The 20,694-nt window shown below is 40.4% G+C and overlaps 1 protein-coding gene across 2 annotated transcripts in view; it reads right to left on the bottom strand.

Moving 5' to 3' along the window:
• The window catches only part of slc39a14 (solute carrier family 39 member 14), a 46,069-nt gene that overhangs the window by 7,002 nt on the left and 18,373 nt on the right, over positions 1-20,694 (bottom strand). For both annotated transcript variants that reach the window (XM_055161764.1, XM_055161763.1), the window contains 5 exons: positions 19,141-19,310; positions 18,312-18,434; positions 16,840-17,004; positions 16,040-16,274; positions 13,569-13,753 (listed from right to left, as the gene is read on the bottom strand). In XM_055161764.1, coding sequence (XP_055017739.1) covers positions 13,569-13,753; positions 16,040-16,274; positions 16,840-17,004; positions 18,312-18,434; positions 19,141-19,310 — 878 coding nt within the window. The remainder of the gene's footprint in view (positions 1-13,568; positions 13,754-16,039; positions 16,275-16,839; positions 17,005-18,311; positions 18,435-19,140; positions 19,311-20,694) is intronic.

Here is a 20,694-nt window from a genome sequence, read left to right as displayed (position 1 = left end):
AAATGGCTTCTTTCACTCTCCTCTCAAACCAATTTTTCTCTCTGGCTAAAATCTGTACCTCACTGTCCTCAAATGAGTGGCCCGTGGTTTTTAAGTAGAGATGCACAGCAGACTGAGGTCCACTGCTGCTCTCTCATCTGTGTTGGTTCATCCTCTTGTGAAGTAGTTGTTTATTTTCTCCAATGTAGTCTTCACTGCACTGAATGGAGTAGCCCACATTGCCTTGTTTGTGGCTTGGTGTTTTGTCCTTTGGGTTGGACCAGTCTCTGTCTTAGAGCGTTCATAGGTTTGAAATAGACCAGGATCTCATGTTGTCTGAAAATCCTCTGTAGTTTTTCAGAAACACCAGCCATGTAAGGAATAGTTCCCCCCTTTCTCTTGGGTTCTGATTCTCTGTTGTCCAGTTTTTTAGTTCTCTTGGTTTTGTTGAAGGTCCATTTTGGATCTCCACAAACAGAGAGGGCTTCCTGCACATGTTGTTCTTCTTTCTCTTCTCCCTGCTTGTAGGCACCACTTGAGCCCTGTGTTGTAGTGTCCGAATAACTCCAAGTTTGTGTTGCAGTGGGTGGTGAGAATCAAAAAGCAGGCACTGGTCCATGTGTGTGGGCTTCCTGAAGACCTCAACCTGGAGTCGCCGGTCTTCTCCTGTCGTTACTGCACAATCTAAGAAAGCCAATGTGTTGTTCTTGGCATCTTCACGGGTGAATATGATGTTAGGATCTACAGCACAGGTGTCAAACATACGGCCCAGGGGCCAGATCCGGCCCTCCAAGACCTTTAATGTGGCCCTCTGTTGATTTTCTACTGAAATATTTTAATTATATTTTCTATTAAAACATTGTTAATTTTCTGTGGTGTTTATCACAGCAGCGTCTCCAGCGTCTCTGTACGTGGCCCCTCCCACCAGAGCAGCACAAATGAAGACTTGTCTCTTTCCAAACGCTCTTAAAGGACGATTGTTTTGACTGTTGACCGTGACACCCTCATCAGCAAAATGTCAAAAATGAGAAAAGTGGAGCCGAGTGCAGGATTTTCCAAGACAAATTGACTTATTCCTATTTACATACAAGTTAATGTTAAAAAACTGTGTTTGAAATTGCATTTTTCTTAAGTTTCAGGTTGTTCATAATATTATAATATTTTGTAAAAGAAAGAGTTCATCAATTAAAAAAGATTTCTGTAACAGATTTGTGTTTCTCTGCACAAATATTTGAACTTATTGTTATTTTTGGGGTTCATATGTCATGAGTTTTCTGATCCGGCCCCTTTGGGATCTACAGCATTAATATGTGGAGTTCCAAATCTTGAATTTTGATTTTAGAAAAGTTATCATCCACATAACGATACCAAAGTATGGGTGGAGTTCCTGGATAAGAGGCCAAGGCCCTCTGTTCAAATTGTTCCATACATAAGTTAACAATGACAGGAGAGACCGGTGAGCCCATCGCACAGCTGTGGATTTGTCTGTAGAAGTTCCCTCTGAACTGAAAGTAGGTGGTATTTAAACAGATTTCCAGCAGTTGGCAGATTTGATCCGGTGACAGTTTAGTTCTCTCTTCTAGTTTGGTATCCTGCAGTCTCTTCCTTGCTGCTTCCACCGCTACTGATGTAGGGATACACGTGAAAAGAGACGTCACATCAAAGGAAACCATTGTCTCGTCCGGGTCAAACTGGAGACGTTTGATTTTGTTCACAAATTCGGCTGTGTTCTCAGTATGGTGCTCCGTTTTACCCACCAAAGGGGACAAAATGCTCTTCAGGTGTTTGGCCACATTGTATGTGATGGAGTCTGTGCTATAAACAATGGGTCTGAGAGGTACACCCTGTTTGTGAATCTTAGGCAGGCTGTAGATAAACGTAGATCCCTACAGGCAGATCACTACAGGCAAATCCACAGCTGTGTGGATTCTACCTTGACGACTGAGGGATTCTTCACACCTTGCCTCCTTTTGTCATTAAAAAATATTTTGTCAACTACCCCCTGACCTGGTTTGAGCAGAGTTTTCCGAGGAGCCACTTTGAGATTGCTGTATCTGAAACTATTTAAGGTCAGTCCTTTAAATTTTCAAGGGTTAAAATTTGACAAATGTACTTGTAGAATATGGACTTTTACACATGTGCTTTTGATTTATCACAGATTTCTGGGGGCTTGAATTTGCTTGAAAATTTTACTCTTCAAATATGAGGGCATCTTTGAAGGACTGTGGAAAGTGCAATGTTAAAGACAGAGGTTTGATATTGAACATACACCTTCCCACACGTGCTGTGTACTTTGTATTTTAAAACTGAGCCTCTGTGATGAACACTCTACAAGACATTAAGTGTTATAAATGGAAAAAATTAATTTGGTGCCATCTTTACCATGTTATACCAAAAAAATGAAGCACCTATCAACATAAAAATTTACCATTTTAGAAAGACTAGATGTCTGTCTTCAACATATCCAAAATTTGTGATGGTGGTCTGCCTTATTTCTGCAGAATTCTTGAAAATGTGGTGTTCGCATTAATGTACGTCATTCATGGACTATAAAGGCACTTTCAGAAGATAAGAAAACACCCTGATTTCATGACACATAACTTAAACTCAATAAAATATTCCATTTAATTCTTAATAAACTATACTTGATGTATAACTTATATGTAGTCTTTAAATATAGAAATAGAAATGTGTCTCTTACAATCCTGTGCAAAGATGCAACAAAAAAGGGAGGGGAGGGGTAGTATACTTTTATTAACTATATAACTAAAAAATCATACACAATGTGGTGGGTTAAAGTCATCAGTAATGTGTGCATGTTGTTTGACGTGAGAGCAAACAAGCATCAGAGAGACATCTGAAGCCCTGCAAGATGTTCAGATACAATTCATGCATCCAGACGGCCCAGCAAAAAGTTTCTTCTGGCCTAGAGAGAAGACTTGTGCTGGAACCTTTACAACACATCATTTCTAAAATAGATGTTTCTAGCACTACAACAGCATGCTTATATACAATTCAGGAGTGTTACACCAAAACATCTGTTGGTTTCCTCAAAGAGTTGACATCATTTACAATAGTAGAGTAATCAAATAAAGCATTTTGTTAAGTTTAGCCTGTGTGTCATGAAATCAGGGTATTTTCTTAGCTTCTGAAAGTGCCTTCATATGCATATGCATGTATGCGGACACCACATTTTCATAAATTCATTTTGCGAAAATTTTTGCTAAGTGATTTTGTGAAAATGTTAATAAAAATATATAACCCCCCGCTTTTTGTTGCGTCTTTGCACAGGATCGTAACAGACACGTTTCTATTTCTATATCTAACTGCATATAAGTTATACTTCAAGTATGAAACATTTTGTTGAGTATAAGTTATGAGTCATGAAATCAGGGTGTTTTCTTATCTTCTGAAAGTGCCTTCATAGTCCATGAATGACGTACATTAATGCCAACACATTTAAAAAAAATCATTTTGCAAAAATAAGGCAGAACACCATCACACATTTTGAATATATTAAAAACAAACTTCTAGTCTTTCTGAAGTTTGAATTTGACACTAAATTTATTTTTTTGATTTTTAACACAATAATGTCTTGTAGAGCGTTCATCATAGAGGTCAGTTTTAAAATACAAAGTACACAGCATGTGTGGGAAGGTGTATGTTCAATATCAAACCTCTGTCTTTAACATTGCACTTTCCACAGTCCTTCAAAAATGCCCTCAGATTTGAAGAGTAGAATTTTCAAGCAAATTCAAGCCCCCAGAAATATGTGATAAATCAAAAGTCAAAAAAATGTGTAAAAGTCCATATTCTACAAGTACATTTACCAAATTGTAACCCTTGAAAATTTGAAGGACCGACCTTAATTTGTTTTTAGATACAGCAATCTCAAAGTGGCTGCTCAGAAAACTCTGCTCAAACCACGTCAGGGGGTAGTTGACAAAATATTTTAATGACAAAACTATAAGGAGTTGGGAGCTAAAATTTGGGACTTTTCCTATTGGAAAGTGTGTGAACCTCCTAGAATTTTTTTCAGTCAAATCTGAGATGGTCGAGCGGGAGAGTTAGCGTGGAATGACCCTATTCATAGTATAGAGACATGCTTCAAATTCGCTCCTATAACCGCTAGCATTGCAAGCTTCATTTAAGTCTTGCTGAACTCTATGGGTGACGTCACATTCGCTTAGTCCTCTTTTTTTAGACAGTCTATGTTTCTAGATCAAAAAATGCATGTGTACATGGAGAGTGAGACATTTATAGATTATTCTTTTTGACAAATTTATCCTTTGCTATCATTTATTTGTATTGGATTTTCACATTTTAAAAAGAAGGTATTTTACATCTAAGGGGATTTAACTGCTAACATATTTAGAACAGGTTATCATTCAAAAATCCTATATTTACTGAAAACAAACTTTTTTAAATATAAGTTTCACTTTCATTTTTGACACTGTGAGTCCCCTCCCTTTGCTCCCTACATGAAGTCACTCCCTCCTCGAAGCGCTCTCACAACACAATCAGTGTGCATCCTGCTAATGAAACTATTGCACATTGCATCAGGTTTGTAAAGTTGCTGTGCTTATTTAGAATTGTTGTGTGGGAGCATGGGTGACATGGGCTTGTGTACGGACCATTGCACAGAATCTTAGAGCTGCGAATGCAAGCAACTGAGCGAGCCAGCAAATAAATGAGTGAGTGTGTGTGTGAATCAGTGAGGGTGAGTGAGTGAGTGATTGAGAAAGAGCGACAGAGGGAAAACAGGGACTGCAATATGGTTAGATGTGGAATAAATTATATCAAATATCTGAAACGTCCTACCTTAGAACATGAACAAAGCAAAAATGAATAGAACAGTTACAAAAGAGATAAGATAGGGTTAGATAAGAAAAGGGTTTCTGTAAACTTAATGTCAAACTTGGTGTCAAAAAACGCTGCTAGTGTTAAAACCTCTCATACACGAGAGCTTTCAACACTGGCAGCATTTTCTAAAGCTATAAAACAGTGGTTCTTCAGTGGTCAAATATGGTATATGTCACCACGTTTAACACACATGGTGACATATTTACATTTTAAACGTTCATTACGATGTGCTGTGCCTTTAGAAATAAATAATAATTTTGTATAATACAGGACTGTTAACTTCTGCTCTTAATGTTTATTCGTTATTTCTCTCCATATTAAAATGTTGCTAGCTCCTCAAAAACCCACCTGGAGGCGCGTTGTGTTTCAGATAATCTCAAATGTTTGGTCTTCCATACTCTTATTGTTTACAAGCCACAGTAAACACATCTTTGTTTCAGGGCTGTAGTCGATTAAAGACATGTTCTGTCAATATTGTCCGGTTCCTTATTGTCATTTTTTGACCTTAGTGGGAAGTTTTTGGGGATTTGCTAACCTATATATTTTTGGAAAGGTTATAGTATATGGAGTCAGAAAATCAGTGTTTGCATTTGCCCACATGTCTTTATGGCGGCCATATTGGATTTTTTTTTAAATGGCCGCCAAAAAACCCTTTTTGGAATATCTCAGCCTCTGAATAAGTTGAAATGTTGATTTTAACTGCTAAACCCACATTTTCAGGGTCAGGGAATCAAATGGTTCTAGTTACAAACCTGTAAGACCTACCCAAATTAACCCTTAGATGAATAAGTGGGTCAAAAATGACCCACTTTGGTTGTTTTCTTGCATTTTCACTGTAATATTCACATGTAATACTCCATGTTCCTCCAAAAACATGTTTTTCTTTTTTTTTTTTATTATTATCCTGCTGAAATACATCAACAATATGGGTAAAACAAATTATAAACATCACATGCAGCTGGTCAGAAAACTCAAAGAACATAAAATTTGGATGTTGGATGTAAACACACACATTTAGACACAATATGATTACACAACTTTTTTATGAGACATTTTCTATACATCATCATTATCATCATCATTTTCATACAACCATAGACCATATATATGAGTGGACAGATCTAACGCTGGAGCTGCCGTGTGCCAAACAGGAAGTTCTCCAGGATTCTCTTCTGGCTCCTTCTGACTCTGGCTCCAATGGACTTACATTAGGATCTTGTGGCTCCTCTCTCTGTACCTGCTGAAGTGAGCCTCAAACATTTTGGTCTTAAAATGTTTGTATGAACCCACTCTACATGATCCTGATTTTTTTTTTTTTTTTTTTGCTATTTTGTCCATCAAAAAAATCCTATTCATAATATAAAGCCCATGGCTAGATGAGATCCATCCTGAGTACCTTAAGTCTCTGGAGGTTGTGGGTCTTGGCTGACATGCCTCTTCAACATCGTCTGGACTGGCAGACCGGGGTGGTGGTCCCTCTGTATAAGAAGGGGGACCGGAGGGTGTGTTCCAACTACAGGGGAATCACACTCCTCAGCCTCCCCGGTCTGTGCCAGGGACTGGAGAGGAGAATCCGACCATGGTTTTCATCCCGGTCGTGGAACACTGGATCAGCTCTACACTCTCCATTGGGTGCTCGAGGGTTCATGGGAGTTTGCCCAACCAGTCCACATGTGCTTTGTGGATCTGGAGAAGGCATTCAACTGTGTCCCTCGTGGTGTCCTGTGGGGGGTGCTCTGGGAGTATGGGGTCCGGGGCCCTTTGCTAAGGGCTGTCTGATCCCTGTATGACTGGAGCAAGAGCTGTGTTCATTGCCGGCAGTAAGTCAGACCTATTCCCGGTGCATGTTGGACTCCGCCAGGGCTGCAACTGTCACCGGTTCTGTTCATTGTATTTATGGACAGAATTTCTCGGTGCAGTCAGGGGCCGAACAGTCTGGTTTGGGGACCACAGGATCATCTCTGCTGTTCACAGACGATGTTGTCCTGTTGTCTTCATCAAACCAGGACCTGCAGCACTGGGGCAGTTTAACCCGTGTGTGAAGCGGCTGGTATGAAGATCATCTCCAAATCCGAGGCCGTGGTTCTCGACCGGAAAAAGGTGTCTTGCCCTCTCCAGGTGGGTGGAGAGTCCCTGCCTCAAGTGGAGGAGTTCAAGTATCTCGGGGTCTTGTTCATGAGTGAGGGGAGGACGGAACGTGAGATTGACAGGCGGTTCCTTTTTCCTGATATTACCATTGCTTGGTATTGTGATGTCCACCACCACAGCTCTGCTCTGTTTCTTATCCACCACCACTATGTCTGGTTGGTCCATCACCATCCTGTCAGTCTGTATCTGGAAGTCCCACAAGATCTTGGCTCGTTCTCCACAACCTTTGGAGGTGTTTCCCACCTTGATCCTGGGGTCTCCAGCTTGTACTCTGCACAGATGTTTCTGTACACTATGCCCACCACTTGGTTATGTCGCTCCATGTTTGTTTCCCTGCCAGCATCTTACACCTGCAGTTCTGTGCTGGACTGTGTCAGGAAACTCTTTGCACAGTCTACACCGTGGCTCTTGTTTGGTGTGGTAGATCTGGGCCTCTATTACTCGAGTGCCCAGGGCCTGCTCCTGACCTCCAGAATGAGCCTCTGTGTGTCCTTCAGACCCTCTCAAGCCACTGGGATGGAACCCTCCATGCATGGTCAGGAGCTTTCGTGTCTTAACATCTGTGGTCTGTATCTCCTCCTTTGGCCAGCTTATGATTCCTGCAGGGTATTTGATCACTGGCAGGGCAGAGCTGTTGATTGCCTGCGCCTTGTCCTATCTATATCTATCTATCTATCTCTATCTATCTCTATCTATCTATCTATATATATATACACACACACACACACACACACACACACACCACAACATCTTGTGAATACCCTGTTATAGCAAATATAAACGAGACCGCAGTGTCAAAAAACAAGCAGGACACCCCTATTTGGACGACAGAAGAACTGGAGCTCAGAGTCCACGGCCAGACCAGAGCTCGGAGCCCGGACAGCCGTGGATCTATCCATCTTGTAGAACAGTAGCTAATGTTTATTAAGCAAATATATGCAATAAGTGCATGCGCAATTTGCTTCATTTAGTTTTCTTTAAATAAATGATGTCATGATAGCAGCAGTTAGTCCTAATGAAGGCTCAGGGTCCAGGTCCACTGTTCACCACTGCCAAGTACAAAGGCGACTGCAGAACTGCACACCAGAAACTAAAGGTTTATCCTGTACTGACATGTGTCAGTGCAGCAGCCAGTGCCAGAATGATGATGATTCCGAAGCTATGTTGTTGCATAGACTGTGTAAAAGAAGTGGACTAAGTGAGTGTGACCCACAGAGTTCAGCGTCGCTCAAATGAGGCTTGTGATGTTCACGGTTACAGGAGCCAATCTGGAGCCAGACTCTGTATTATGAATAGGATCATGTGTCGTGGGTTAACACAAACATTTTAAGACCAAAATGTTTGAGGCTCACTGCAGCAGGTACAGAGAGAGGAGCCACAAGATCCTAATGTAAGTCCATTGGAGCCAGAGTCAGAAGGAGCCAGAAGAGCCTCCAGGAGAACTTCCTATTTGGCACATGACGGCTACAGCGTTAGATCTGTCCACTCATATATATGGTCTATGGTTGTATGAAAGTGATGATGATAATGATGATGTATAGAAAATGTCTCATAAAAAAGTTGTGTAAACATATTGTGTCTAAATGTGTGTGTTTACATCCAACATCCAAATTTTATGTTAGCTACTTTTAACTCTGAGTTTTCTGACCAGCTGCATGTGATGTTTATAATTTGTTTTACCCATATTGTTGATGTATTTCAGCAGGATAATAATAAAAAAAAAAAGAAAAACATGTTTTTGGAGGAACATGGAGTATTACATGTGAATATTACAGTGAAAATGCAAGAAAACAACCAAAGCGGGTCATTTTTGACCCACTTATTCATCTAAGGCACAGGTGTCAAACATAAGGCCCGGGGGCCAGATCCGGCCCTCCAAGACCTTTAATCTGGCCCTCAGCTGATTTTCTACTAAAATATTGTAATTATATTTTCTATTAAAATATTGTTAATTTTCTGTGGTGTTTATCACAGCAGCATCTCCAGTGTCTCTGTACGTGGCCCCTCCCACCAGAGCAGCACAAATGAAGACTTGTCTCTTTCCAAACGCTCTTAAAGGACGATCGTTTTGACTGTTGACCGTGACACCCTCATCAGTAAAATGTCCAACATGAGAAAAGTGGAGCAGAGTTCAGGATTTTCCAAGAAAAATTGACTTATTCCTGTTTACATACAAGTTCATGTTAAAACATTGTGTTGAAATGTTTTTTTTCTTAAAGTTTCAGGTTGTTCATAAATGGTCACATTTTTCTATAGCGCTTTTCCACCTTCGAGGCACTCAAAGCGCTTTACAACAAGGAACCACTCACCCATTCACACGCACATTCACACACCAGTGTACGCAGACACTGTGGGCAAGGTGGGTTAAGTGTCTTGCCCAAGGACACAACAGCAGCATTCATCTGTGGGAGCTGGAATCACATCAGCCAACCTATGGGTCAGTGAATCTGACAGCTCAACCTGTGATGTTTATGTCGAGAGCTGGATTCTAACCGCCAACCTTCAGATCAGTGGGCGAATACTCTACCAACTGAGCTACTGCTGCCCTTGTTCATAATATTATAATATTTTGTAAAAGAAAGAGTTCATCAATTAAAAAAGATTTCTGTAATAGATTTGTGTTTCTCTGCACAAATATTTAAACTTATTGTTATTTTTGGGGTTTATATGACATGAGTTTTCTGATCCGGCCCCTTTGAGATCAAAGTAGGTTGGATACGGCCCCTGGACCAAAATGAGTTTGACACCCCTGATCTAAGGGTTAATGTGGGTAGGTCTTACAGGTTTGTAACTAGCACCATTTGATTCCCTGACCCTGAAAATTTGGGTTTAGCAGTTAAAATCAACATTTCAACTTATTCAGAGGCTGAGATATTCCAAAAAGGGTTTTTTGGCGGGCATTTTTTTTTTTATCCAATATGGCCACCATAAAGACATGTGGGCAAATGCAAACATTGATTTTCTGACTCCATATACTATAACCTTTCCAAAAATATATAGGTTAGCAAATCCCCAAAAAATTCCCACAAAAGTATATAAGGAACCGGACTAATAGGTTAGTCGACTAAAAAGGGGGCACAGCAAAATCTTCTCTAAAACTTTTCAGTATCTATGATCTGGCCATGTATCTGACCCCAACTCCAAATACAAGACTACTATTGCTTGAGAGGTCATGCAGAACAACTATGTTTTTCTTTTTTTATAGAAAAGTACTAAGAAATGAGGTATTTAAGTAAAACAGGCAGATTAAAGGCATGATTCACTCCCAAATCTTCAACTAACTCCATGCCTTCTCCTTTCAACAAAAAGTGACGAGAAAAATTCAGTTTGTCGACTGGACAAAAGTTAGTTTGGTTGAAGACGTTTCGCAGCTCATCCAAGCTGCTTCTTCAGTTCTGGTCAGAATGCTGGTGGACACTTCCTTATATCTGTCTGCAGGGAGGAGCGAACTAACTGAAACTAACACCTACTTGTTTACAGTTTCTGTTAGTTAATTAGGCCTATTGACCTGTACAGGGTGTGGGGTCTAATTAGCATAACAATGAATGTCCATAATGGAGCTTCCACACCTCTGAACCTGATCTGGCTGCAGCTGTTCTTCTCTTGTTTGTTTTGATGTAGGTTTGAGGATGGAGTTGTAAATAGGAGATAGATGGTGTCTGAGGCATTTCTGTTTAGAGAAGGATTCTCTTTAACAAAAATGGCTTCTTTCACTCTCCTCTCAAACCAGTTTTTCTCTCTGGCTAAAATCTGTACCTTGCTGTCCTCAAATGAGTGACCCGTGGGTTTTAAGTGGAGATGTACGGCAGACTGAGGTCCACTGCTGCTCTCTCATCTGTGTTGGTTCATCCTCTTGTGAAGTAGCTGTTTAGTTTCTCCAATGTAGCGTTCACTGCAGTCTTCACTGCACTGAATGGAATAGACCACATTGCTTTGTTTGTGGCTCGGTGTTTTGTCCTTTAGGTGGACCAGTTTCTGTCTTAGAGTCTTCGTAGGTTTGAAATAGACCGGGATCTCATGTTGTCTGAAAATCCTCTGTAGTTTTTCAGAAACACCAGCCATGTACGCAATAGTTCCCCCCTTTCTCTTGGGTTCTGATTCTCTGTTGTCCAGTTTTTTAGTTCTCTTGATTTTGTTGAAGGCCCATTTTGGATATCCGCAAACAGAGGGCTTTTTGAAAGCAAACAGAAATGGAGGCCTCAGACACCATTTATCTCCTATTTACAACTCCATCCTCAAACCTTATTCAAAACAAACAAGAGAACAACAGGTTCAGCCAGGTCAGGTTCAGAGGTGTGGAAGCTCCATTATGGACATTAATTGTTATGCTTTAACTTCTTGGGTTATTTTTAAAGACAATGCAGTAAAATGTATTTACCTTGTTGACATGTTTCTGCTGCTAGCTGCAAGCCATCTTCAGAATTGTCACCGGTGTTGGTGGTGACGTGTCGTATATCAGCTGTTGTTACTTCCTGTAGGCATGGTCAGCCTGATGGACCTGGCAGGTCGCTCAGACTGACCACGCCTCCCGTCGCCCGGTGTTCTCTGGAGGAGGGTGTCCCAGGTGTGTGAAAGGAGGAACGCGCAGTCATCACGGTTAATGCTGTCCGTGCCTCGTTTTCTGATTTCAATGGCCTCCTTGATCCAGCGTTTGAACTTGTTGTTTTCCGATCCAATGACCCGAGCCCCGTCCCAATCCATAATGTGGTTGTTCCTTTTACAGTGGTCTGATATGGCGGATTTTAGGTTTTCCTGTTCTGCTTTGTCTTTTTGTGTTCTGGTGAGTCTCCCTGAAGTTTCCTTCTCGCATTCCTTTTGGTGTTCCTTTTTTTGGATGTGAAATGCCCGGCCTGTTTCCCCTATGTATGATTTATTGCATGATTTGCATTGAATTTCATAGATGGTATTGCATTTTGTTCTTGTGGGATTTTGTCCTTGGGGTGTATGAGCTGTTGGCGGAGTTTTGTGTATGGTTTTACTCCAGTGCTTATGTTGTGTTTTTTCATGGCTCTCTGGATGGGTTCGGTTATGCCTCTGATGTTCGGTAGTGTGACTATGTTCTTATGGTCCTGCTGCCCTATGTTGGATTGTTGTGGTTTTTTCCGGGGTTTGTTGGTTTTATTGATAACTTGTTGTCTGCCTTTGTTTATGGCCCAGCTGGGATATTGACATTGTTTGAGTGCTTGTATGATGTGTCTCTCCTCTTCTTCCCTGTCAGTGTGGTCTGTAATGAGTGTGGCCCATTCGAATAATGTTCTTACTACTGAAAGTTTGTGTGCAGTGGGATGTTCGGATGTCCAGAGTAGATATTGGTCAGTGTGTGTAGGTTTCTGGTATATTGTGATTTTAATGCTGCCATCTGCGATGTGGTGGATTTTAATGTCCAGAAAAGGTATTGCTCTGTCTTTTTCCTCCTCGTGTGTGAATTGAATGTTTCTTGTGTCGTCTTGTGTGTTGAGATGGTCCGTGAGTTCTTGAGTGTGTCCTTGCTGTATTTTTTCTAGGATGTCATCTACATAACGTTTCCAAAATGTTAAACGGCATTGTGGTGGTGCGGTGTTGAAAGCTTTCTGTTCCAAGTCCTCCATGAAAAAACTGCTAATTATTGCGGATAGTAGATCTCCCATTGCAAACCCCTCTTTCTGTCGGTAAATGGTGCTATTGTATTGAAGTATGTTGATTTGGCCACGAAACGTAATAATTGTGAAATGTCATCGAATGTGAGATTTGTGCGTTTTTTGAGAGTTCTGTCCTTTTTAAGTTTTTCCTGTACTATGCGTAGTGTGACATCCACGGGTGTTTTAGTGAACAGTGATATGACGTCATGTGAGATGAGTATTTCGTCCGGTGCTACTGTGATGTTTTTTAGATCCTGTGCCAATTGTTTTGCGTTCTTGCAGTGGAATTTTGTTTGACCGATGAGTGGTTTTATTATTTCGACCAGGGCTTTGGATAAATTGTATGTGACTGAACCAATGCTATCAACTATCGGGCGGAGCGGCGTGTCTTTTTTGTGGAAACATGTCAACAAGGTAAATACACTTTACTGCATTGTCTTTAAAAAGAACCCAAGAAGTTAAAGTATGGATTCTACCTGGACGACTGAGGGATTCTTCACACATTTCAACAAAAAGGTAAGATTGAAACTATGCTTTTATGCTCCAAATGCAATTTTGTTGTTTTTCTATGACAATGACAATACAAAGTTGAATCTTTAATTGACTAACTAAAAAACTGTTGGCTAATGCTAGCTATCATGTGACTGTAATTTTATGTGTAAGAGACTTTGTTTAACAGCACAAATCAACAAACCAGCACTTTCTGGTCTGATTGTTTTAAAACAAGACTCAGATAGAAAGTGTTTACAGTTAGCATCACAACTCTGGGGAATAGGTTTAAATTTCATTGACAAAGACATGACAAAAGACAAAAGAACAACATGTAGAACTGGACAACATATAATCACTCAGGCTCAACACATCAGCATAATATTGATAAAGTAGGCTGCAAAGTATCAATAAGGCATACACAGAATCACCAGAAGAGGTGACTGACAAAATCTGTTGATCTGAGCTCACCATGTCTGCCAAGGCGATGTAGAGGAACATGCCTCCAGCCAAAGCAAAGATCCAGTTTGGTGAAAAGCTGTTGCCGGCCAGGATACCGAAGCCCATGCCCAGGTAACAACAACACGCCGACAGGAAGTTAAAGAAGAGGGCCTGCTGGATGCTCATGCCTGCGTTCAGCAGGATCACAAAGTCCCCTGCAACACAACACACCAGTGAAGCTTTTGCAGGTCAACTACAACATGAGTACATTTAGTTCATTGTGGCATTTCACTATAGCAAGCAGCAGTTTATCATTTTACATTAAAAGTAGGTAGTAGAGTTGTCAGAAGTATCGAAAATCAGATACTAGCAATACTACACTTGTTTTGAAAGTAGAATCTCATTTGAACAGAATTGGTATACAGTGTATTACTCAGTATTGAAATCAAGTATGAAATTTTAGTACTGTGCCAACACAAGACATTTTCAGAACATGCTTGCCTTAAATGCAGATCAGATGCATTCAGGATTACTCATTCAATCAAAATACAACTCTGAGTAAGTTTCTGATGATGAACTGTTACAAGCTCATTTAAATTTATTTGGCTTACAGAGCCCATACAAGTATGATGCTATTTATGGTCTATATTATAATGTTTCCTCATCAGAAACATACCCAGAGTTGTGTTTTGCATATGTTGTGTCTGCATATTTAGGCTCTCAAAAAGAAAACATTCTGTTCGAGCTTGTAATGTCATGTGGTAATAAAGGAAGAGCGCCTCTGAGTTTTTAAACTCTTCTCCTTCACTAGATTAATTTGTATAATTTCATTTCAGCCTTGGAATTGCCAATCTTTACTAAACAAAAGATAAAAAGGTAGTAGAAAACTACTGCTTCATGACATCATAAAGTGGAACAAAGCATTTTAAGCTTTGGAGATGTAGACAGACTAATAAAGAATTACTCAATGGGTGAATTAAACAAAACACAACTCCAGTTCTGTTTTTGACGAGGTAACAACATTATAACATGGTTTAAAGCTTACAAGAATCTTTTTGGTGTAATACATCTTAAACCAACCAAACCAGGACAGATTTCTTTACTTGTATTTAATTGATTCCCATCACAATGCAGTGGTTGGCTGCTTCTGTGGGTACCTAGCTCACACACTAAGCTGTTTTGGAATCTTTTTGTTTTCAAGCTCAGTCTTTAACATCATATCATAGGATTTTAGCCAAGTAAGAAGTGCAGCATGTCCAGTTCGAAGGACATAAGTAGGGGACTGTTGGACTGTGTGAAATAAGCCGTTTGTTTTTCCTGTATTCAAGGAGACTGTGCAAGAGGCTAGCTAAAGAGTTAGACATTTGAGATGCTCCAGGCTTTTTGTGGCAGCAAATGTGACAGATGATCTTCCAGAAACTTCAAGGGAATGAACCATTTCATCACCAACCAAAACAAAACGAAGTTAGAACTAGGCGTTTCCTGCCATTCACCTGGCTCCCCCTGGACGCTGCTATTATGCCTGGGCTGCAAGACACAGAGCAGGGACACTTTTGGTGCCCTTCAATTTCTCAAACTGCCCTGACACTGGATCTGCTGACCCTACCTGACCAGTCCATCTGTTAAGCTGCACTGAGAACTTTGATTAAGACAGGCGACTAAGAAGCGCAGTGTAAAGGTTGTTTCAGCAAAACCTGAATTCCTCTCAGGATCAATAAAGTATCTCTCTCTCTCCTGTACTTTGATTGCCATGATGGATTTTTTATGTGCACTTCAATGTGTTAATTTAAAACAAATCATTATTGACTTTTTTTTTTTTTCCAAAAAGATTTAGAGAGAGCAATACCTCATTTAAGTCTCTAGTCCAAAGACCCATGCGTTTCCCCTAACAATTAGAATGTGTGAAAAGTGAATTGAGATGGTTTACACCACTGCACAATGGCAAGGAGTCTATTTCTGACAGATGCTGCAGTGGTATGAATGATTTTGTACCAGCTATTTATAGCCAGACAGGAGATAAATGTGGAAACAGGCCGTCTTCAATCAGATTTTACTGTATCAAAGTGGAACCTTTAATTTCCTTGTTGCTTGAAGACCAAAGACAGAAACTGACCTCAACACCGGCCGACTTAGCGAGGATTTCACTTTGCTCAGGTGTCGCCTGGACATATGGGTTTAACGTGGAGTGAATGGAAGAGAGGCCAGAGGAGTGAAAGATATGCAGAGGAAGAGAGCTCACACCTGGCTAAGGGGACTCTCTCCTACAGCACAGGTAGACTACAAGCACACAAACACATTTCCCTCCAGTCTTGTCTGTTGGACATGTAGTAATACCCTGAATGAGTTTAAAAAAAAAAGATTTTTAGAATAACCAGATGCATTGTTGACCCATGCACTTTGCAAATGGACACATTAATTAAGTAATTTAATTCCGCATGTATCACTGCTGTTTGTGATAGAAAAGGTTGTGGACCATGTGCACACCCTGCTGAGGTGCTCACCCAGCTCATGAGGGAACTCCTCACACAGAATGGCCACGGAGGTGCTGATGCCCTGAAACACAGATGCTGTGAAGGAGGCTCCGATTGCCAGGCCGTCGATGAAATTGTGCAAGCCATCGCTGAGGGTGATCATCCAGGCCAGTGTGCCGATGTCCGAGTATGTGGTCCCTTTGAGCCAGTAACAGCCGCCGCCGCTGCCCTTAGAGCACGGCCCACTGTCGGAACACTGCGTGTCCTGCAAGCACACACACAGGTCAACAGAGCTGTGAAAGAGAAACATCTGCAGTTTATGGTAATGATTAACACCCACCCTAAATCAGTGTATCAATCACCAAAAGTATATGTTTTATAATAATTCTAACATTTAAAGGTCCTATAGTACACAAAATATATTCTTGTGAGCTTTGAGCAATGTTATGCTGTTATCTCATCAAAAACATATCGAGGGTTGTGTTTTTTTCTTCATTCACACATGTTTGAGTAATTATTTATTAGTGTGTCATTATCCTCAAAGCTCAAAATACTTTATTTGACATTGTGAAGTGGTAGTTTTCAAGTTAACAGTTACCCTTTGCCTTTAGGTCAGTAGAGATTGGCAATTCCAGGGCTGAAATTATCCAAATGATTCTAGTGAAGGTGTACTGAATTTAAAAACACAGTGAAGCACTTCCTGTATTACCATGTCACAAGGTGGAACAGAGTACTTTCTGTTTGAGAGAGGAACTAAGCCTAAGAAGAACTAAAACAACTCCCCCCGATGAACATGGCAGGGAGGCGCTCTTGCACCCTTGAGAGATCACCTGCGGTGTCTGTGAGGGGCAAAGCATGAGGGCGCCCTCTCCTGGCTCTAAAGCAGAAGTGCTGACTTCGCCGTTCTGTCGGAGTTTCTCCTTTTCGCCCTCCTCCAGGTCACTGCCAGGTTCCAAGTAGTGCTCAGCTGCTGGGTAATGGCTATGTCTGGGGCTCTGATAGACACAAAGTTCAGCACTAGTTAGCATTTGTTTGTTAGCTTCTGAGAAACCACAGCAAGAGCACCACTCCCTATGTTAGACTGTGGACCCACAGCGGGGCATAGATTCAAATAATAAAGCTCATAACTCATTAGATCATCATTTCATATTTCAAAAAACTACAAATACAATTACAAATACTATTATTCAATGGTACCCATAGACTGTAAAATACAAGGAGAGGGAAGGTGACATCACCCGTAGCGTTAGATTGCAACTACATGAAACTCCGGTTATAAAGACTAATGAAAACCAGGGACCATATTTGGAAATCCTAGTGCAAAACCAAAGAGCCACTCAGGATGGAGGCTGCTGAAGGTACACACCCCTTCCCACTTGCAACTCTGAGGGCGAGTTCTTAGCAATGGCGCCGTCACTCAAACCCGTTGCTAAAGTTAGCAGGAGTGACCTCTGGGAAAGTAGGCACCGAATTGTTCTGTTATTGGTCTGTTCATATCTTCAATTTACAGACAGAATAGCAAAAAAAAAAAACAAAAAAAAAAAAAACAGGATCACGTGAGTGGGTTAATTTTATTATTTTAGGACCAGCATGACAAGGCTCACAGAGGGGCCACATTATTTCAAGTACAAGTCAATTGCAATCAGAGCTCAAAGGGACCACACCCATGCTCACTTCCTAATTGGAATGCGGCGCTAGCAAGTTAGCTATGTCCATTTATATATACAGTCTGTAAGGTCCAAACATTTGTGAAGCCATAGTTGACGCTTTGCACACCTTGTTCCACCTTTTAAATGCATCAAAAATGAAAGAATCCACGAACAGCGATCCAAGTGCAATTTAAAAACTCTTTACTGCTGATTCACATTATAGGACATACAGATACAAACAAAAAGAGGAACTTTAACGTGTAGGTGACAGGAGGTCAAAAAACTGTTTGGCTCCACTCTACCCTCTCCCGGTGCACCTGCCCACATCTTAAATAGGGAGCCGTAGACCACAAAATAATACAAAAATTAAACATTACTTAAGTAAACTTATGATTAACATTAGCAATAATTAAAGAAAAAATATAAATAGATCAAATTACTTTGTAACAAATAATCAACAAATAATCAAGTTAACCATAAAGAACCACCAAAATACCAAAAATCATGCATTTTAAGTAAACATTAAATCAAACAAAATAAGCATAATTATCTCAATAATGAAAATACTCCAAACTGGGTTTAGGCTCCTACACAGTCTATGAGTACCCCTAAACGTTTCAACAACAACATGCATGTATAGATGGTGGACTCACCCCAGCTTTGGGTTTGAGCAGCACTTTCAGAATCTTCTCAGTGAAGAAAAACAAGTAGAAGCCTGCAAACACCACAGCTGACTTGGACACATAGAAGTCCACCATCGGGTCAAAACCAAAGGCCTGGACAGAGAAACACTGTCACTCATATATCCATATACATTTGTTTTTTAAAAGCACAAAATGCATATGGGAAAGGGGTATATTGTGACAATGCAAAAACTGATCTACAAGGATGTATTTCAAGTATAAATAGGAATCTGTTAAATTTTATGCATGGTGGTCCAATGAATGGCTAAATCTTACCTCACAATGTCCTGGGTCTATTAATTCATTCCTTATCTTGGTGGGTTTACAAGCATTTTGTTTTTTTCCCCATCAACCTAAAAACTCAGGTGTCTAATCTTTTAGCTAGAAGTACTGACAGAACGTATATTGGAAGAGTCACCCATATATTGGTATTGGGCCTGATATTGAAAATTTGGTTGGTTATTTGGCACAGATATTGTTTGCTCTGCTCTAATCTTTGTGCGCCCATGTGTCATTTCGTTTGCCACAGTACATCAAATTTGTCTTACTGAACAGACTCATGAAAAGAAATATGAATCTTTATCTTTGATAAGTTGTGTCCTTCCTGCAGATTTTAAAAGCTTAATATCAGTATCTGCTAACATCAGTTGTCGATCACAACACCAAGACAAATATTGGTAAAAAAAAATCCATATTGCACCATCCTTAACAGGACCTAACAGGACAGCTTACAGTCCTACAAAGGACTGAGGGCCTATAGTGGTATGAGGGAAGAGTGATGCCCAGGCAGACACACTACCTCTGGGATGAGCTGAAACAGTGCGTTGGAGTAGAGTGTGCCAATAGCCAGGGCGATAAAGTAGAGCAGCAGACGTTTGTAAAACGTTTTCTTCATGAAAGGCACCACGCTGGCCCCGACCAGCGAGCACAGAGAGATGAGGGTCACACACAGGATCCCATAGCCCCACACTGATTAGACACAGAGCAGAGAGTGTTAGCACTTTGCCACCTTCTTAAATCACAAGTCAGAGATTTGAAGGAGTGAGACAGGCAGAAATCACAGGCTCTTTTCATTACCGAAATACAATTTATGTTTCAGCCGACTGTGTACAATCATTTGTTTACCTCCAAAGTTTTTAAGTTCCCAGGGTATTTGCTGCATTTGCACATAAAGTGTTTTTTTAGGGGAAAACTGAAAAACTTCAGAACAATTATGTCTTGAATCCAACAATCCCTACTAAATACAACTTTTAGTGGGAAAACAGTTATAACGTGGTTAAAAGCTTCTAAAAATGGTATGATATGTATCCTTTAAAAACATGGAGAACAGATTGCCTTATATACCCATACAAAAGCATTTTCAGTTCTGTAGACAGACAAGAATTAAATGCAGGATGAATTAACAGAAATACAACTCCAGGCAGGGTTGCAAAATTTCAAGAATTTTCAAAGTTGGTTAATTTAAAATCGTAATGCTGAAGGGATTATGTACAGAGGCATAACGACTGTGCAAATACATTTAAATAACTACAGCCCAGAGAGTAATATTGCCAATCATTGCCAAGTCTAACCACTAGGGCTGAATGAGGAAGAAGTTTTCAAAATTCAGGCCAGCAAATTGGGAATTTAAAGATGGATTGAACCATTTGCCCCTTTGCAATCCAACTGTAGGTAGGTAATTGACAAAGGGAGTTAATTTAGCAAAATGGAAGATATTTTGAAGGGCCAACTACATTAAAACAGCATGACTGGCATTAACTGGTCAGCAGCTGTCTGAATGTATTATAAAACTAAAAATAAGACCCCGATACAGCTTTTTCTGTTCTGATGTCAGTACTTCTGCCGATACCAAAAATGAACCGATACCAGTGCAGAGATTGCAAAGAGAATTTATTTCCTTTTAAACAGCATGTGGTAAAAATTATTCAAAGTGTTACAGAACAGCTGTGTAGAAAATTGTTTATTAATATAAGATGTTTTGGGCCAACATTGGTCAGTAAATCTAGGTTGGCGCCACCTAGTGCCTCTGTTCACTTTCATTTCTTTCCAGCAACTAGGTCAGAAATCAGAATACACTAGACGGTTCGCAAGATCCCCGGAAGTGCAAGTTCGGGCACCAGCCAATCAGTGAAGAGCCATACATTCTGTGTTGGCAACGATTCTCGAGAACGAGGATTTAAAGATGGAATAAAGAGAATGTTTCGTGAATTTTATCAAGGGGAAAGACGTTATTGCCCTTCTTCCTATGGGATTTGGAAAAAGCTTAATATACCAGTTGGCCCCGTTAGTGGCGCATTACATATGTCACGACCAAATAGCTGTGAATGGTTACATTTTTAAAAGTACCTGCCTA

Source organism: Boleophthalmus pectinirostris, unplaced genomic scaffold, assembly GCF_026225935.1.
Source record: "Boleophthalmus pectinirostris isolate CB_2022bp ecotype Guang Dong unplaced genomic scaffold, ASM2622593v1 HiC_scaffold_4, whole genome shotgun sequence".
Lineage (NCBI taxonomy): Eukaryota > Metazoa > Chordata > Actinopteri > Gobiiformes > Gobiidae > Boleophthalmus > Boleophthalmus pectinirostris.
The sequence above is the reverse complement of the archived record's forward strand: the minus strand, read 5'-3'. Positions and strand labels throughout refer to the sequence as shown.